The sequence below is a fragment of the Hetaerina americana genome, unplaced genomic scaffold, assembly GCF_022747635.1.
Source record: "Hetaerina americana unplaced genomic scaffold, ioHetAmer1.1.p SCAF_6, whole genome shotgun sequence".
Lineage (NCBI taxonomy): Eukaryota > Metazoa > Arthropoda > Insecta > Odonata > Calopterygidae > Hetaerina > Hetaerina americana.
Genome location: NW_027287205.1, coordinates 16,634,354 through 16,650,143, shown reverse-complemented (window position 1 = coordinate 16,650,143; position 15,790 = coordinate 16,634,354). Strand labels below are relative to the sequence as shown.

At 38.7% G+C, this 15,790-nt stretch overlaps 1 protein-coding gene across 5 annotated transcripts in view; it reads left to right on the top strand.

The window, feature by feature from the left end:
- The window catches only part of LOC139695407 (uncharacterized), a 108,635-nt gene that overhangs the window by 29,372 nt on the left and 63,473 nt on the right, over positions 1-15,790 (top strand). For all 5 annotated transcript variants that reach the window (XM_071594145.1, XM_071594143.1, XM_071594144.1 and 2 more), the window contains exons 2-4: positions 6,677-6,772; positions 8,086-8,265; positions 14,620-14,847. In XM_071594145.1, the coding sequence (XP_071450246.1) occupies positions 6,677-6,772; positions 8,086-8,265; positions 14,620-14,847 (504 nt within the window). The remainder of the gene's footprint in view (positions 1-6,676; positions 6,773-8,085; positions 8,266-14,619; positions 14,848-15,790) is intronic.

Genomic DNA, 15,790 nt, shown 5'->3' with positions numbered 1-15,790 from the left:
CTAAATAAACTATTTAACTAAGTAAATCTGAACCTCCTATTCTCTGTTTTCTTCTCCCCTACTGATGTCCATACCATTTTAGCATTTGACTAAGGGAGCATTTAAAACTTATTTAGAGGATAGTCAACGGAATATTGAGTGTAGAAAAGGTAATTCTTTTTAGGAATTGTCAAATCTAAATTAGTCCCTTTGAAGTGGCATGTATGCAATGGTAAAAAAATGAGTTTAAATGTGACAACCCATCAAAAATTGTAAACCTGTTTAAAATGTATTTTATATCACTTTTTGTCACTCAAGGGAACATTAATTTCAGTATTGACATGCAAAATAGTATAGATTAAGTATTTGAAGCTATTAAAACCATTAAAACTAAAAAAAATCAATTGGCCTGATAATATTCCCGCTCCTATAGTTAAGAAATGTAAGAATCAGGTGTTCCCCGAGGAAGTGTCACCGACCCTCTTTTTCCTTATTCATTAACGACCTTAACTCAGTGATTAATTGTATGATATGTTTATTTGCCGACGACTCAGTGGCCAACAGATATCCGTACTCCTAAGGATAAAGTAGCTTTGGGAGACGACCTTAACGTTATAAAACGTAGGTGCGATACCTATCAATTAGAACTAAACTTAAAAAAGTGCGTAGTGATGAATTTTTGGATTAGGAGCTGTTCCATTCCTTTTAACACCTACTGCATCAGGTGCGCCTAAATGGAAGTTAGACTCGATAAAATAATTAGGCGTAACCCTTACTCCCGATCTCTCTTGAGTGAAACGTGTGCTAGGATATGTAGACCAACTAGAAATATATTACTTTTATTAATATAAAATCCTGACGTTGAGTAAGGATGTTAAGAAAAGACTCGTCAAAACTTTGATATGGAGCGAAGTTATGTACGGTGCGGGAACATGGTCATTGAAGCAGGATGATAGAAGTAGAATGGAGTCTTTTGAAATGTGGGTGTGGAGAAGAATGAAGAAGGCAAAATTGACCGAAAGGAAAACAAATGAGGAGGTGCCAGGTATGATGGGGGGAGGAAAGGGGATTGTTTGGAGAAATCATAAGGATGCAGGAAAAATAGATGAAAAGTATATTGATCGGCAGTGTGATGTTGAAGACTGTGATAGAGGGGAGAATATTAGGCAAACAAGGAAGGGGCAGGAAGAGGATAGGGATATTGGAAGGAATGAAGGAAGGAAGGAAGTATACGGAGATGAAGAGGGCCTTGTTGTAGAGTTGGATATTGAGTTGTGTTTTGTTAGGAGATAAGATATTTATTACACATGACGTATTTGGTAGTTGTGTCCATCCAAAACTTATCTTAACTGGTAGATTGCCTAATAATAGTCAATATAACAAGTCACCGCTAGGGTGTGTGGCTGGGGGTAATAACCCACCAGGCTACTTTTTACACAAAATACCCCCCCCCAACGAGGTTGGACAAACGCTATTCCAATCCTTTATCGTTCGTGGGAAAAATGAAACCTAAAATCTATCTGGTCTACACTTGATCTCTCATAAGGATGTATTAGAATTAAAACGTATTAAGATGTATTGGAAAAGTGTTGGCTAAATGTGATTAGAAGGTTAAAGAGCGATGTTATCTTAGGCTAGTCGGTCTTCATTTAGAAATATGCTACTAGTAAATGGGATCCTCGTGAAGTTGGATTCATTTCCAAATTAGATCGCGTGTAGCTCAGCGGAACTAGATTTCTAAAAGTTGTAATGATTATCCGAATGTAAATTACAGTTAAATCTCCAGCATAAATTTGAAGGAGGTCTCCTTAGCGATGACCTTTAAATGTATTTTTAGCTCCATCGTTCTACGTTAGGAGACATCATATAAATAAAATAAGAGATTTAGTGAATAATATATTTAAGATTTCCTTTTTCCCACTAACCATAAGGGACCAGAATGACACCCTATCCGACTGCGTGAGGGGGGTGGGGGAAGGAAGTACAGTATATTGTTTTTTTTCATTCCAGGAGAGTAGAGTCATGCGTTGTCTTTATCTAATCCAGTTTTAGTTAAAGTTTTGCTTGTTGTCTGCAGCTACTTTGGCATGCGTAGAGAAGTATACAGGGTCCGTACAATAAGTATCGCGACTGGTTCGCTGTAGCTTCAACGGAGCGGTGGATGGGGGTCCGACCGGATATCGGTTCGACTTCATCGAGGCGGTTCAAGCGGCGACGACAAAGGCTCTCAACAGTATTCCGGAAATCGACTTCCAGCGGGCTTTTGACGAGTGCCAGACGCGCCGAACTACAGGTGTATCGATGCGGGAGGAATGCATTTTGAAGATTATTAAGTAATTGTAATGATAACTGCAATAAATTTTGAGTTTTGGAACCAGTCCCGATACTTATTGTACGGACCCTGTAGTTCACTTAGATACCGTAGTGCATGTACCTGTTTTTATAATGAACTTCTTTCTTTGAATTATTTTACGTAAATATATTGCTACTAAATATTAATAAAAACTGAATTTTTGATATAGAATCCCTGGTGTGTAATCACCCACACATCCATCCTAGCGGTGGATTGCAGGGTATCACGTAGAATAAAATAGAAAATGGATGCAGATCGGGATTCCTTTTTGGCGCGGGTTCGAAGCCCACCTCATATTGATTGGTGTCAAATGGTGACACTATGGATATCATAAGTACGAGTACGCGCTGCCATCGGCTGACATCACTCCTCCTGCCACCACCCACAAAGTATATATGAAACATACCACATAAATGCGATATATGCCACTTTCCCGATTCTGGAAAGGGAATCCAAAATAGCACTCATATTTGTTCACCTTCAAGTGTCGTAAAGAATGCGATAGATAACGCCACTCAGGGGATTGACAATTCAACATTCATAAATTATTATTGAATCATAAGATACTCAGCATTTTCCAGAGTAACCTACTCCTTCAGGAAAATCTCTGTTGCCATCACGAGAGAGCGCCGGTGACGAACCCAGCAGATGGGTTCGGCACCAATCTCCAGTATGAGTGCATTTTTGAGCCCTTCCGCAATGATCGCAGCTATTTTCCGGCATAGAAAGCGCCCAGTAATATCTTCAATATGCTACAGGTGCAATAGTAAACGAATAATACTGAACTTCATATTCGGTAACGCGTTTACTGAATGTAAGCAAACGATTTCCCCCTTCCATTTTTCCAGCACTGAGTGGCATCGCCTTCGATAAGGACGTCGCAAGCGTTCATTTTCGAAACTTAAATGACCTGGGCGTGAGTCGGCAACAGTTACGAGTACAACGTCGCGGTCAGTCCTTCAATTCTTTTCATTCTCTGAAGGTGACAATCGGCGGATGTGACCGGACACCCGTACATTCCCACGCCCCAAGGCTTTTGACTTGTATACATTTTCCCAGCATGGATATTTGTGAAAATAACATCTTCTAATTTGATGTAGTCCAGCAATACATAAGCTACTACCTAGATGTTAGGTAAAGGCAATCTATGATAGGGCTACCAGTGGCCAAGCTCGGCATCGCCGGACCATTTTATCCGCACAGCTGTAACTGTTTGTCCCCTATACATTTACACACAACTTCCATTTTCGCAGCTGCCACCCACCCCACGCTTAAGGTCCCGCAATATTTCCCCATCCCCTCCGTGCGTGTCCACCGAATATGCAATGACGAACGCCCCCTTCCCATGGCAATATGCTGTGCGGGCAATCTCCACCATTCCCTCGGCAAACGCCCGCGAACTACTCAAAAAGTCCTCGGACCAATACCCATACCGCCCTGCTTGACTCAGCATTTTCACTCCCCCGACAAAATAATGATTCAAAATCCCCCCCCCCCTTTACGACCAGCCCTTCCGACTTCTTTACGTGTCCCCGCAAATTTCGCGCGGCGTACTATAATCCATAAGACTGCCACTTTGTCCCCCTCCACTCGCTCTCCCGACTTCCTCCACCCTTCCGCCTCCTCAGCCCCCTCTTCCGACTGAAAAGGGTGGTAGTTGAGGCAGGTGGTTGTGCCCTCGAGAATTTCAATCAATCCTCGTATGAGTTTCCTTCATTTTTGCGTGCCCTTTTTTTATGTACCTCTGTATGTTGGTATATATATGTATTGCATAAATCGCGGTGGGATTTGTTTTTCGCAAATAGCTCAGCAATGATGAGCAGAGGGTTTGAAAATGCATGCCACACCTCTGTCATAAAAATGCGAGAAGGATACCGACGATGTTTACGGTTTAGCATGTAAATCCCCTCCGGGCGTATTATTTTAGCAGATAAATTTCCGGTTTATAACTGGTCATTCGTATCTTTTCTGGAAATTTATGGCCCCTTGGAACACCTTGGCCCAATCATGTTCCGAGTGAAATATCTTATCTAGCATGTGTGGTTTTTTATGTTTAAACTGGGACAGTACTCCACCCATTTGATGAACGGGAAAGAATTAGAGCGAAGCCTTCCATATCAAATACTGTGCCCTGAGCCACCCGACGATATATTTAAGTCACCCAAATCAGACGAATTACGTTTCAAGTTCCTTAGCGTTGGCTGAACTCATTTTATTGCCTCCTGAGGTTTCAAACGAATTTCATTAGCTCCACATCGTCTGGGGCGAAGGTGTTGGGGGGGGGGGGCATCATCGCCATGTCGCCTTATTGGAGTGAGGGGGGCGGGGTGAGAGGCTGAAATTGAAGGAAATAGCCCATTGACCAAAGTTATTACCTCCTTTAAATTGGGAAATTTGCTAATTTTCTTACTGTATCTTGATTGTTTTATCAGCTCAAAATTTAGATTGTGATATTAATGGGTTCGTAGCTGTAACGCTGGGGGCTTAATATACGAAATTATGGCATGAATGTGATATTAATTGTGATCTAAATAAAGAAATGAGTGAGAAAATTGGACAGTCTGTGGTAAACTACCACTGTTCACTGAAGTATGTAGTAGTGTGTGCTTGTATAAATATATAATATAATACAGGTATATATAGCACCTGTATATATATCACTTTTTGAAAGTCTCACGGACGTGAATAATAATGAATAACACTTAGCGCTGGTGGGCACAGACAAAAACACAGAAACACGCAAAAAAGAGACTCACTATTTTTCGAATTTTCGGTTGTCGTTGCCACCTTCATCAAAGAAGAGAGGGATAGAACTGAGGCTTCATGTACTTTTATGTTTTTTCAAAAATTATTTATTTATTCATACATATCTATTTTTCCCCTTCAAAGTAACCCCCATTAGATATTATACACTTGTGTCAACGTTTTTTCCAATCCTCGAAGCACTTCAAAAAATCATTTTTTGTGATCTTATTTAGCTCCTTCGATGCAATTTTTATCTCGTCTATCGTAGCGTAGCGTCGTCCTTTCATGGGCCTCTTCAGTTTCGGAAACCAGAAGTCACTGGCCCCCAGTGACTTCTTCTGGTTTCGGGGAATACGGTGGCTGCGGCATCATTGTTGTGTTGTTTTTGGCCAAAAATGTGTGAGCAGGGGCGTTGTCATGGCGCAAAAGCCAATATATGTTCTTCCACAAATCAGGGCGTTTAGGGCGGATTGCTTCGCGCAAATTGCGTATGACTTGCAGGTAATATTCCTTATTTACCGTTCTTCCCTGTGACAAGAACTCATGATACACCACACCCCTGCAATCGAAGAAAACTGTAAGCAAAACTTTCACATTCGACCGAACTTTGCGCACTTTTTTAGGTCTTGGCTCTCGCTGCAGCTTCCATTGGGATGATTAGGCTTTAGTTTCCACCTTATAATCATAAACCCATGATTCGTCACCAGTTATGAGCAAATTTGGGTCGTCACGGAGGGAGTCCAACACCTCATTATCAATGTTAATGCGTTGCTGTTTTTGGTTGAAATTGAGCAATTTTGGTACTTATTTCGCGGCGACCCAGTTCATGCCCACATCATTGGTAAAAATCGAATAGTACCAGCCAATCGATATGTTTAGGTCCTCAGTAACTTCTCTAACGGTGATTCGACGATTGGCCAATACTATTTTCTTCACTTCATCAAGGTTTTCGTCTGTTGTTGACGTGCTCGGACGTCCGGCACGCTCCTCGTCGTTCACAGCTTCTCGGCCCTCTGAGAACATTTTGTACCACCGATAAACGTTGCTTCGATTAAAGGGAGATTCTCCATATGCCACAGTCAACATTCGGAATGCGTCCGCGCACTTAATTTCGTTTTTCTCACAAAATTTTATACAGGTTCTTTGATCCATTTTTGGGAACAGGCAAAAATCGAAGACCAGCCGAAACACGTCCCTGCAAAACAGCTGTCAAAAATTACCGGAGCATTCAAAACGGCCGAAATTTTCGGGATAAGGGAGAGACATAATTACCATGCATAACGTCACAAAAAAATCAAAAACAAATATATGTAACCCGCGGAAATTCAAAATTCGCGATACTTTTTGGACAGACCTCGTATATATTGTGAGATCAGTGTCAGTACCTTTTCCGAAAAAGGTAAAGGCTACAGCATGTGAGGACTGCAGAAAAAAATATTGAGCTCAAACCGCAACCCTGTTTTAATTATATTAAGATAAGATCGCAGCTTAAACTTAACTCTCCTGCATTGTACTTTCCTATGATGCAGTGAATTGAAAAAGGTACCATGCCATGTTGATTAAATGTTTAACTAAGCTCCTGTTTCTTTCTCTCTTCAGCATGGCGTTGGTGTTGAGTTCGTCCGTGTCCTGCCCGAGACGCACCCGCCTTCCTTGACCAACGTCTTCTCCGACTGCGCCCCCAACGACGATGTGGTGAGTCTTGTATTGCCTGCAAGCCTGAGTGGTGTGCTATACGCTAACCTACTTGGTGTTATTATTTGTTAATTTTCAGATTGACGGCAGTATTTCTCAGTATATCCTGAAATTGAGATTTCTCACAGAGGAAACTGACAGATGATACGCCATATCATGATAGTGAAGAAAGTTGAACAATTTTGAATGCCTCGGCATAACAATTATGTAATATTATGGGGTTGTTGCAGCATACCTAGGTGCCATTACTTTATTCCATATTCACTTATATTGAGTGAAATGAGAACTATAAGGAGATCCAAAATTTTGGAATATCATTCAAATAATCCAAAAGTAACATGAGGGTTAATGTTTTACATAGCTCAAATAATGTTTGTCCAAAATACTTGAACAGTGTAGCTTTATAGTGTAAACTTTGTACCTCTTAGCATTGTAACATCGATATATACATACATACTCTCCTGTGCCTTATTTGTGAAAAATGATCTCTTCCCGGTCAATTCCAGTTTCCACAATCTCTACGCTCACTCCAGAAATGACATTCGTTGCAGTCAGCAATACTCCCACAGCTTATATCTGAAAGGTTATTAACAATTTATAATAATTTCTGAATTATATTTGTTCAGTTTCTTCAACTCTGGTTTTTACATCTAGACCCAACAAATGTAACTTACTAAAGGCTATTGGTATATATAAATGGTTTTCTTGTTGATGGCATTAACTAGTCTATTTAGTGCGATTAAATATAAGTGCTAATTATTCATAATATATTTCTAATTAATAATTGTAATATTTTTTCATGTACCTAATTGACAAAGCTTGGGGATGATTATGACTTAGTGATGTTAATAAATTATTATTATTACTATTGCCGAGGGCCTCAGTACTTTAATTCTTATATGCAGTAATTTCATTCATCAACTGACCAAGGGTGGGTCCAATCAGGGTCCAACCCTTGGCTATAATGGAGATCAAATTGAAGGTCCTTTTATGTTATTTATTGTGTACCTTTTTATATTTTTGGTTGGTGTAATGTTCTTGTGATTCATTTCATTATTCAAATTGCTGATTTAAAAAAACTAAGCTTTTATAATTTTTTTATGCTGCTTCCTTATTTGAATAGTGCACTTTTCCACTGACTCTTTGTAAAAATTGTTAGAAAATATCACAAATTACTTCATTTGGTGTGACTTCTGTTTTGTTATCAAGCTTAGACTAATAAACTGGCTTTCTCTTCCTCTCCCTTTGTTTCCTTTGCATCACTGGGATATCCACACCACATGCTTGCATTCCAACTGATGCTGCTGCAACAGACGATAACGTGCGACTGCGAGGCTTCCCCAGCCCTGCAGCTGAAAGCATTCCGACAGAAGGGAGACAAGGTAGATGTGTCCCACTACCGGGTCAATGTCAACAGACTCAGGGCCAGGCTCAACATCTTTGCCATTTCCGAGAAGCTGACCACTGACCTCAAGTTTGATGGATGGCCTGAGGTATGTAATCAGCACAATAAAAGAGAATGTATGTGTGAGTGCGTGTGGATGCCTGTCAGTAAGGAAACATGTTTACAACACAATGCCGCTAAAAAACAACAGTTTCTTTAATTTTGATCGCTGCACTCAGTTATTCTATCGCAAAAAGTGCCATAGTAAATTAAATACATGTGTAATACACATTCAGAATGTGAAGTTAGTCAAAATGCATAATTGTACCCAATTTTGTTTGCATTTAATAATCATTATAAATGTGCATTTTAATGAATTTTCATACAATTTCTATGTACTGTAAATAAGGTTGTTTTCAGTGGATGAGGAAACTGAATAAGGTTTTTTAGTCTTAGCATTTCTTTGACACAAAATAGCATGTGATCTTTCAATTATCCCATAGTCCATTAGTTCTCAGCTAAATATGCTTCAGTTGGCTGGTTTTCTATATAAACGTGAATTGAGCACTTAATTGAGAATTAATGTCAATTTTGTCTGAAAATCAATGAAGCTGATTGATATGATTTCCAATCTGTCATGAAATATTAATGTACAGTGTGCGGTGCTTAAATCCGGACAAAGATCCGTTTCCTCGAATGAGGTTTCCTTGCTGGGTTAGTGAAACCTTCTACAGACTTCTCTGAAGCATTAAACATAGCCAATATATCATAAATAGTCGATCTGGGATACCCGAAGAATCAAACTATTTCACTGGGCGAACGCCCAGCATGAAGACTTACAATAATAGGGGCTCTACAATTGTACTTCACACTTGTACCTAACATCTCGGCCAATTAGAGGTCATGACTGTTCACTAGATGCCTATAGCTTTCAAGAACGCCAATCGCGACCTCCAGTGGGACTACGATATGGCGGGAAATTCAAATTGAAAATTGTCCAGATTTAAGAATAGCACCCTGTATATACTTGAATTTTTAGTAACATTGTCAATGGAACATGCACACTGCAAAGGGTACTTTGATGGCTTTCAATATTGATTATTAGTTGTAATCAAGTTACTATATACTGACTGATTTTTATCCTGTTTATTTTACCAATATGTTTAACATTTTCTAAAATTGCCTTACCACATAATACTGACACTACAGCACCTCATATAATTGCAATGGAGAAAATTTAACCCACCTTCAAGTCATTGTTGCTTTGACCTGGCCTGAGCTATCCTCATTTTTTTTGAAGTTAGTAATAAAATCTCTGCTGGCCAATATGAGATTCCTAGCAAGTTACTCAAAAATGTGGAAAAGAGTCAAGATCTTTAAGTTATCTTGGATATTAGTCCAGTGTTTGCTGGTGTGCCACAGAGCTCTATCCTGGGACAAGTTATGTTTCTCATTTTTATAAATGAATCACCTGTAAATTTTATATCCAATGATAGCAGTGATATTTCATGCATGCTGATGATGTGAATATTGACAAAGCGCTCGTTGATTCGTGAAATGAGGCAGCATTTAAGATGCTAAAGTGGTGTCTGGATAATAAACCAACTCTGAAAGGCAAGAAAATTCTTATTTGACTTTTCTCAACTTCCCCCATTTGTCTATTTGATATTATTGACTCACAACTGAAATGGTCTTTCCACTTTGAATAGTTGTGTAAGAAGCTAAATTCTGCCTATTATATTTTGGTTGTACTAAAATATTCTCATAGTGTGTGTGTGGTAAATAATATATTTCATTCATTTTTATTCACACGTCTCATTTGGTATTTTCATCTCCTGAGGTGTAAAAGGTTTTTAATATTCAGAAGTAAATCATAGTGTCTATGTGTAACTCTGAAGCTCATTGTTGGCCACTATTCAAAAGAGATTGGGAATCTCTGCTGTGCCATCCATGTATGTCTTTAATGTGACAGTTAATGTAGAGAATGAATGGCTTTATTTTTAAGGAATGGCAATTACCATAACCATTTCACCATGAAAATGAGTAATATTGTGCATTTAAACTTCAAAGTTTGTTACCTAGAATCAAAAGTCATGTGAATTAAGTTATAAAATCCTCTCCCATCGCATTTGAAAGTGTTGACAACACTAGAAGCATTTAAAATACAGTTACATAAGTTCCTTCTTGAGTAGTATCTTTACCATGTAGATGACTATTTCAATCTTCATGGATAACTGTGTGTTCTCTTTGATGCGTAATGAAATGTGATGTATCTTATACATTTAATCCTATGTCTCTTGGACAGATTAAATGTTATTATTATATTACGAGGATCGTCTGAAAATTATCACCCGTTCATGCCATATGGAGCCTTTGCGATGCGAGTAGCCACAGCTGAATCTCAAGCACCTTCAGTTGTTTGTCTGCACACTGTGTTGAATGTTTCGTAATGCAGTGATTGTTTTTGTTTTTCCTCTGAGTGTTATCAGGGTGTAAGAAAATTGAAAATGCAGCAAATTGAAAAGCACTTACAAAGTAAGGGCTGTGATCAGATTCCTTGATGCAAGAAATATGCGACAATGTGATATTCACCATCAATTAAAGGATGTTTATGGAGACAATGTAATTGATCAGTCATCTGTTCGGTGCTGGTGTCAAAACTTTAACTTGATAAGGGAGAACTTCCATGATGATGAGCATTTGGGGTGCCTGCTCTCCTCCACGGCAATGTCAGGCTTCATGCGGCTTGGAAAACACAAAATCATATAAAAAATTCAAGTGGGAAATGTTGAACTATCCACCTATCAGTGCAGACTTAGCTCTTTCAGATTTTCATCTCTTTACAAAGCTAAATGACTTTTTGGCAGGAATGAAATTTCGAAGTAATAAAGAACTAAAAGAAGAGGTGACTACTCTTTGCAATGGACTGGAGACAGAGGAATGTGAAGCTGGAATACAAAAACCTGTCAAACATTATGACAAATGTATAGATTTGCATGGTGGTTATGTAGAGAAGTAGTTTAAGGTTTTTAATTAACATATGAAACATTTTTCAAGAAAAAATGAATTAGTTATTTTTCATTTCCAAAATGGTTCTACTTCCTGGTCGATCCTCATGTCAATACAGAACAGTCTCTCAAAATGAGTTGGTACAAGGAGCAAGATAAGGAATCCCTGGCAATAATGCTCAATAGAACTAGTCACATGATAAAACCCAAAAAATAGTCCTCAAAACTTTGAAAGAGTCAAAGAATTTGGGATAAGGAAAGAAAGAGTTACATTGCTCTACCAACATGAATGCCATTGTAACAGTATGAAGCACTCAGAAAAAATTCTTAGTAAAATGAAATTACTTAAAAATGTAGAACATATTAAGGGGAATGAGACTTGGCATTCATTTGGTGATAAACCATTAACACTTGTTACAAGAAAGAAAATACTCTATCCTCTCCTCTTTTAGACCCATGCGTGATCTCTGAAAGTTACCACTCAAGAGTCCTCAAAGAAAGAGTCCTTTAGATATTTTTGGAATTGTCTCCCATGTACATCAATAAATGAGACTCAAATTGTTTGAATCAGATCATTGGTACCGGGTGATGCATTTACTTTGCTTTTACACAGAGACCTACGGTACCTTTAAATTTCTTCCAAATCAGATGTTTTTATTTTGTAGCAATATATTCACAGAAATCAATATCTTGAGAAGTAGATTTGTTATCATAGAAATGTGCTCTAAGATATAAATTATTTTCTACCTTACTTTCTTGAGCATTGTTCAGTGAATGGACGACAGAGACATCATTGCCTTGAGTAATTAATGTGAAGTAAAAATCATACAGTTATTTGCACATTTGATGCTCTTTGTCTACATTTGGATACATGTTTCCTTTATCTTCCATTTTATACAACCCATCAACTTAAATTCATTATAAATATTAAGGGTCATGTTAGTCGAGGGTAAATCGTTGGACTACTGCCCTGAGGGTCGGGTTTCGATTTCCAGGCAATCCTCCCTGGGCACCCTCAGCTACACCCAAGCTTTGTGATTTTTTGGGTACCAGATCTTCTTGGGAAACCATTACAGGCACAGGAAAAGGAACTCACCCCCCTACCCTGAAGTATGAATTTCATACACCATCAGGCTTAGTACTGGGTGAACTCTGTTCCCTACCAAACCGACCTTCGGGTTGATTTCAGTGTTTATGGCTTTATGGTGTCGAGACATAAAAAAAATTCAATTTCTTGTGGCATCAATCGTGGAAGTTTTGGATATTCATAATGAAATACAGATACAGGAATACTTTTTATAAGTGGTTATTGGTAAAATGTGCTACACAGTAGAGGTGGGATTTTCAGTTCATTTTAATGATTCAATGTGATTTCATTCATGCCAATGACTTAATCTTTCAAACTGTTCCCAATGAGTCAAGTTACCACTAGGAACCAAATCCTTGATCAAGACCAAGATCATCATATGGTGATGAACCAGCACTGTGGTGAGATATGATATAATTAAAACTTTGTTCTGCATATTAAGTGATTCATATGCACATAATGCTGTGAATTGCAGCAATTGATTTTGATTTGTTTAGTGTCAGGAACCCATATATTGCATTAACTTTCAATATGGAAAAGATAGAGGTTTGTGGAGTGATTAAGCTCCTTTTGATGAAATACACAATAGCTGTTTATGGAAATGATAGCTGATCATATGACACAGTTATGAGGCATAAAAAGATTTTTCTAACTGGCCACATATCAATCATAGATGATCCAAGAAGTGAAAGACCATTACTCATGGGCAATACTGCCACAGTGAAGAAAGTGCAGGACTTAATTCTATTAGGCCAAAGAGCAACCACCCAAATGATCATGATTGAGACTAATCTTAGTAATGTGGAAAATTATTCATGAAGAACTGCTCATATGAAAGGTGTCAGCATGCTGAGTTCCACGACTACTGACTCCTTTTTGGAAACAAACAGGGCGTGACCTGAAAAGGGAGTTGTTGAGTTGTCCACTATTACAGTATCCTCATATGATATGGAAGCTGCTTGAAGTGGTGGTCTATTCATTCTCTCAGGATGAGCACTTCTCACAAGGGTGCAGCATTGAGTGCATTGGAGCAATCTCTCCATTGTGGCCAGAGAGGGTGCAGGCTGATGGCCACTTGCTCTTGCTCAACTCATCTCGTCTCATGAGTGTTTTGAGGCGGGCCACTTTTTCATCTTTTATATGGCCATTGCAACATGATCTTCGGCAAGAGTGCAGTCGCCATAGATAGTACTCTCTTTTTTCCTTACATGCAAGCATGCATTTGATCACGTGTTCATGTTTGTCAGGGAATATAATGGCCCAGCCATAATGATTTAAGAGGCAGAATTGAAGTTTTTTGGAATGAATACCTGAACAGCCTGAATGCCAATATGCTATGTTATACAATCCATGTTAAGAATGCCAATATGCTATGATATTTCTCTATTATTTTACAGTGGAAATGGAAGTAGTCATTTTAAAGTTTCTTTATTCATTTGAAATTGTAGCTATTGTATCATATTTCTAGGCACCCACATAGTAGACTCCCCAACCTCATTACAGTCCAAAATTTGGATTAAAGAATGTCTTGTTTGTAGGCAGGGGGTATGATGATAGATATATTTAGCTTACAGCAGTTGGCAGCCAACATCTAGTATCCTTCCATTCCCATCAAAAATCTTACTTTGCTAAAATTACCCTGAAAGAACCCTGGCAAACTGTCAATATACACATTTGCAAAAGTAATATCACTTAATTCATGATTTATTGTCAACTGCATTTTATAAACTTAACCTTTCTAATAATGGGTAAAACAGTTAACGGTAAATCTGTTCAGATCCCACCTTTGAGTCCTAAGTTTTCCATCAGTACCAAAAAAGAGATTGGTAGAATGAAATGACTAGTTTTACTTGTACCTTCAACTTTAGTGTGCTTTGTAGTCTAGTAGTAATAGGTCTTCTTTTGACACTTGATTTACATGTTAGAATCCCTGGGATAACCCCCATGAACGACCGAACCCATCTACTTTGGAAGCTCTGTGGTATATTCGTCTATCGGAACTTTATGGGAAACCAGAGGCAACATAGGAAAGCAAACTGGCCATCTTTATTGAGTCTCAGGAATATCTATAAAGTGGGCCGATGGGAGATCTCTGCCATGCCAAAGTCAACCTATGGATCTTTGAGGGAAATAGCACTTGAGAAGGACACTGCCTCTCTCGTCCATCGTTAATTATACCCCTTCCTTTTTGTATTCCATTGTGCCTTTGTATGTAATTACCTACTCAAGAGTCAAAAGTAATGACCTCAGGGTTGATTTATGGAGGGACAAAGCATTAATTGAAATTGCTCTTTTCTCTTTTGCCTTCAGACACCTCAGTTTGACTAAACACTTGACCCACTATTAATGATTGCACCAATTTCAACAGGTCAAAGTGTTCCTGGCACCAGTGGGTGTGATAAAGGCTTCATCCAGTGGTGGCTCTGCCGCCCTCGAGGAAGAGTCGCAGCTTCGAGAGGTGATAGGGGAGATAGTAGTGGGTGCCATACGAGGCACCTGCTTCTCATGGAACATGGGTGTGTACGGCACCTGCCCACGACTCCTCCGAAATGTGCAGCTTCCCGGCCACCGACTTCCCCTGCACTACGACAGCATGGTGAGGAATAGTGCATGAGGAGGGGGTGCAGCAAGTGGGTGAAAATGATTTCTTCTAAACAGTCAGTATGTCAAGTTTCATTGAATTGCTGGCGAGTTCATTCATGCTAACGAAAGTCCAGAGGGGCCATAATGGATCTTCTTTTTCATGTTACTGTTATCAATAGCCATTAGATACATTTTTCAACCTCAGGTTAGTTCGCAAACCTGGTTCTTGTGATTCAATTCTAATGAGTTGTGGGAGTGCCAAGAATGTTGATTCGATAATAATTGTGGGAGTTTAAAATAAAAAGAAGTGAAATTTGACAGGTTCTGTGTGTGTAACTATGGTTCTTACATTAATTTCTTATATGTAGTTAAGATTTTGCTGATTAAATCTTCAAAAGTACTCCTAAGACAAAAATATGATTTGAAAGAGTTGGAGTAACCACTTGGAACAATTTTTTGCCTGCGATTCTTATATTAATCTTTTTCTTTGGTTACATTTTCTCTTACTACTTCCTTAAATGATGTAACTTCTTCTTTAGCTTAGTTTTCCAGCTCAAAAATATATTCATTTTGAAATTTTGTTTAAAAGTTTTTACCATTCATTCAATATTCTTTGAGTTTGAACATTTTTTTCTAAAACCATGAGGTGCAGTGTCAGGTACTGGGTAAAACCAGGTACCCTGCACCACCGCAATTGTTATGATATTTTTTGTGAGCACTGCCAGACCATGGTGTAAGTTAACAGGGTGTGCCTCACACCCCAGTCATGTTGCCTTCGATATTAATTCCTTTTTATCATTGTATGACCTGCACTAATGTTTTATCCATGTCTGCCTAGTTACTTTGCCTATTCCTTGACTAAGCATAGGTTATTAATGGGAATTTTATGAGAAATTCAAAGCGATCACTTCTATTTCATTTTTATGAAGCCTCTTTTCAGTATGTTTCCTTTGCTC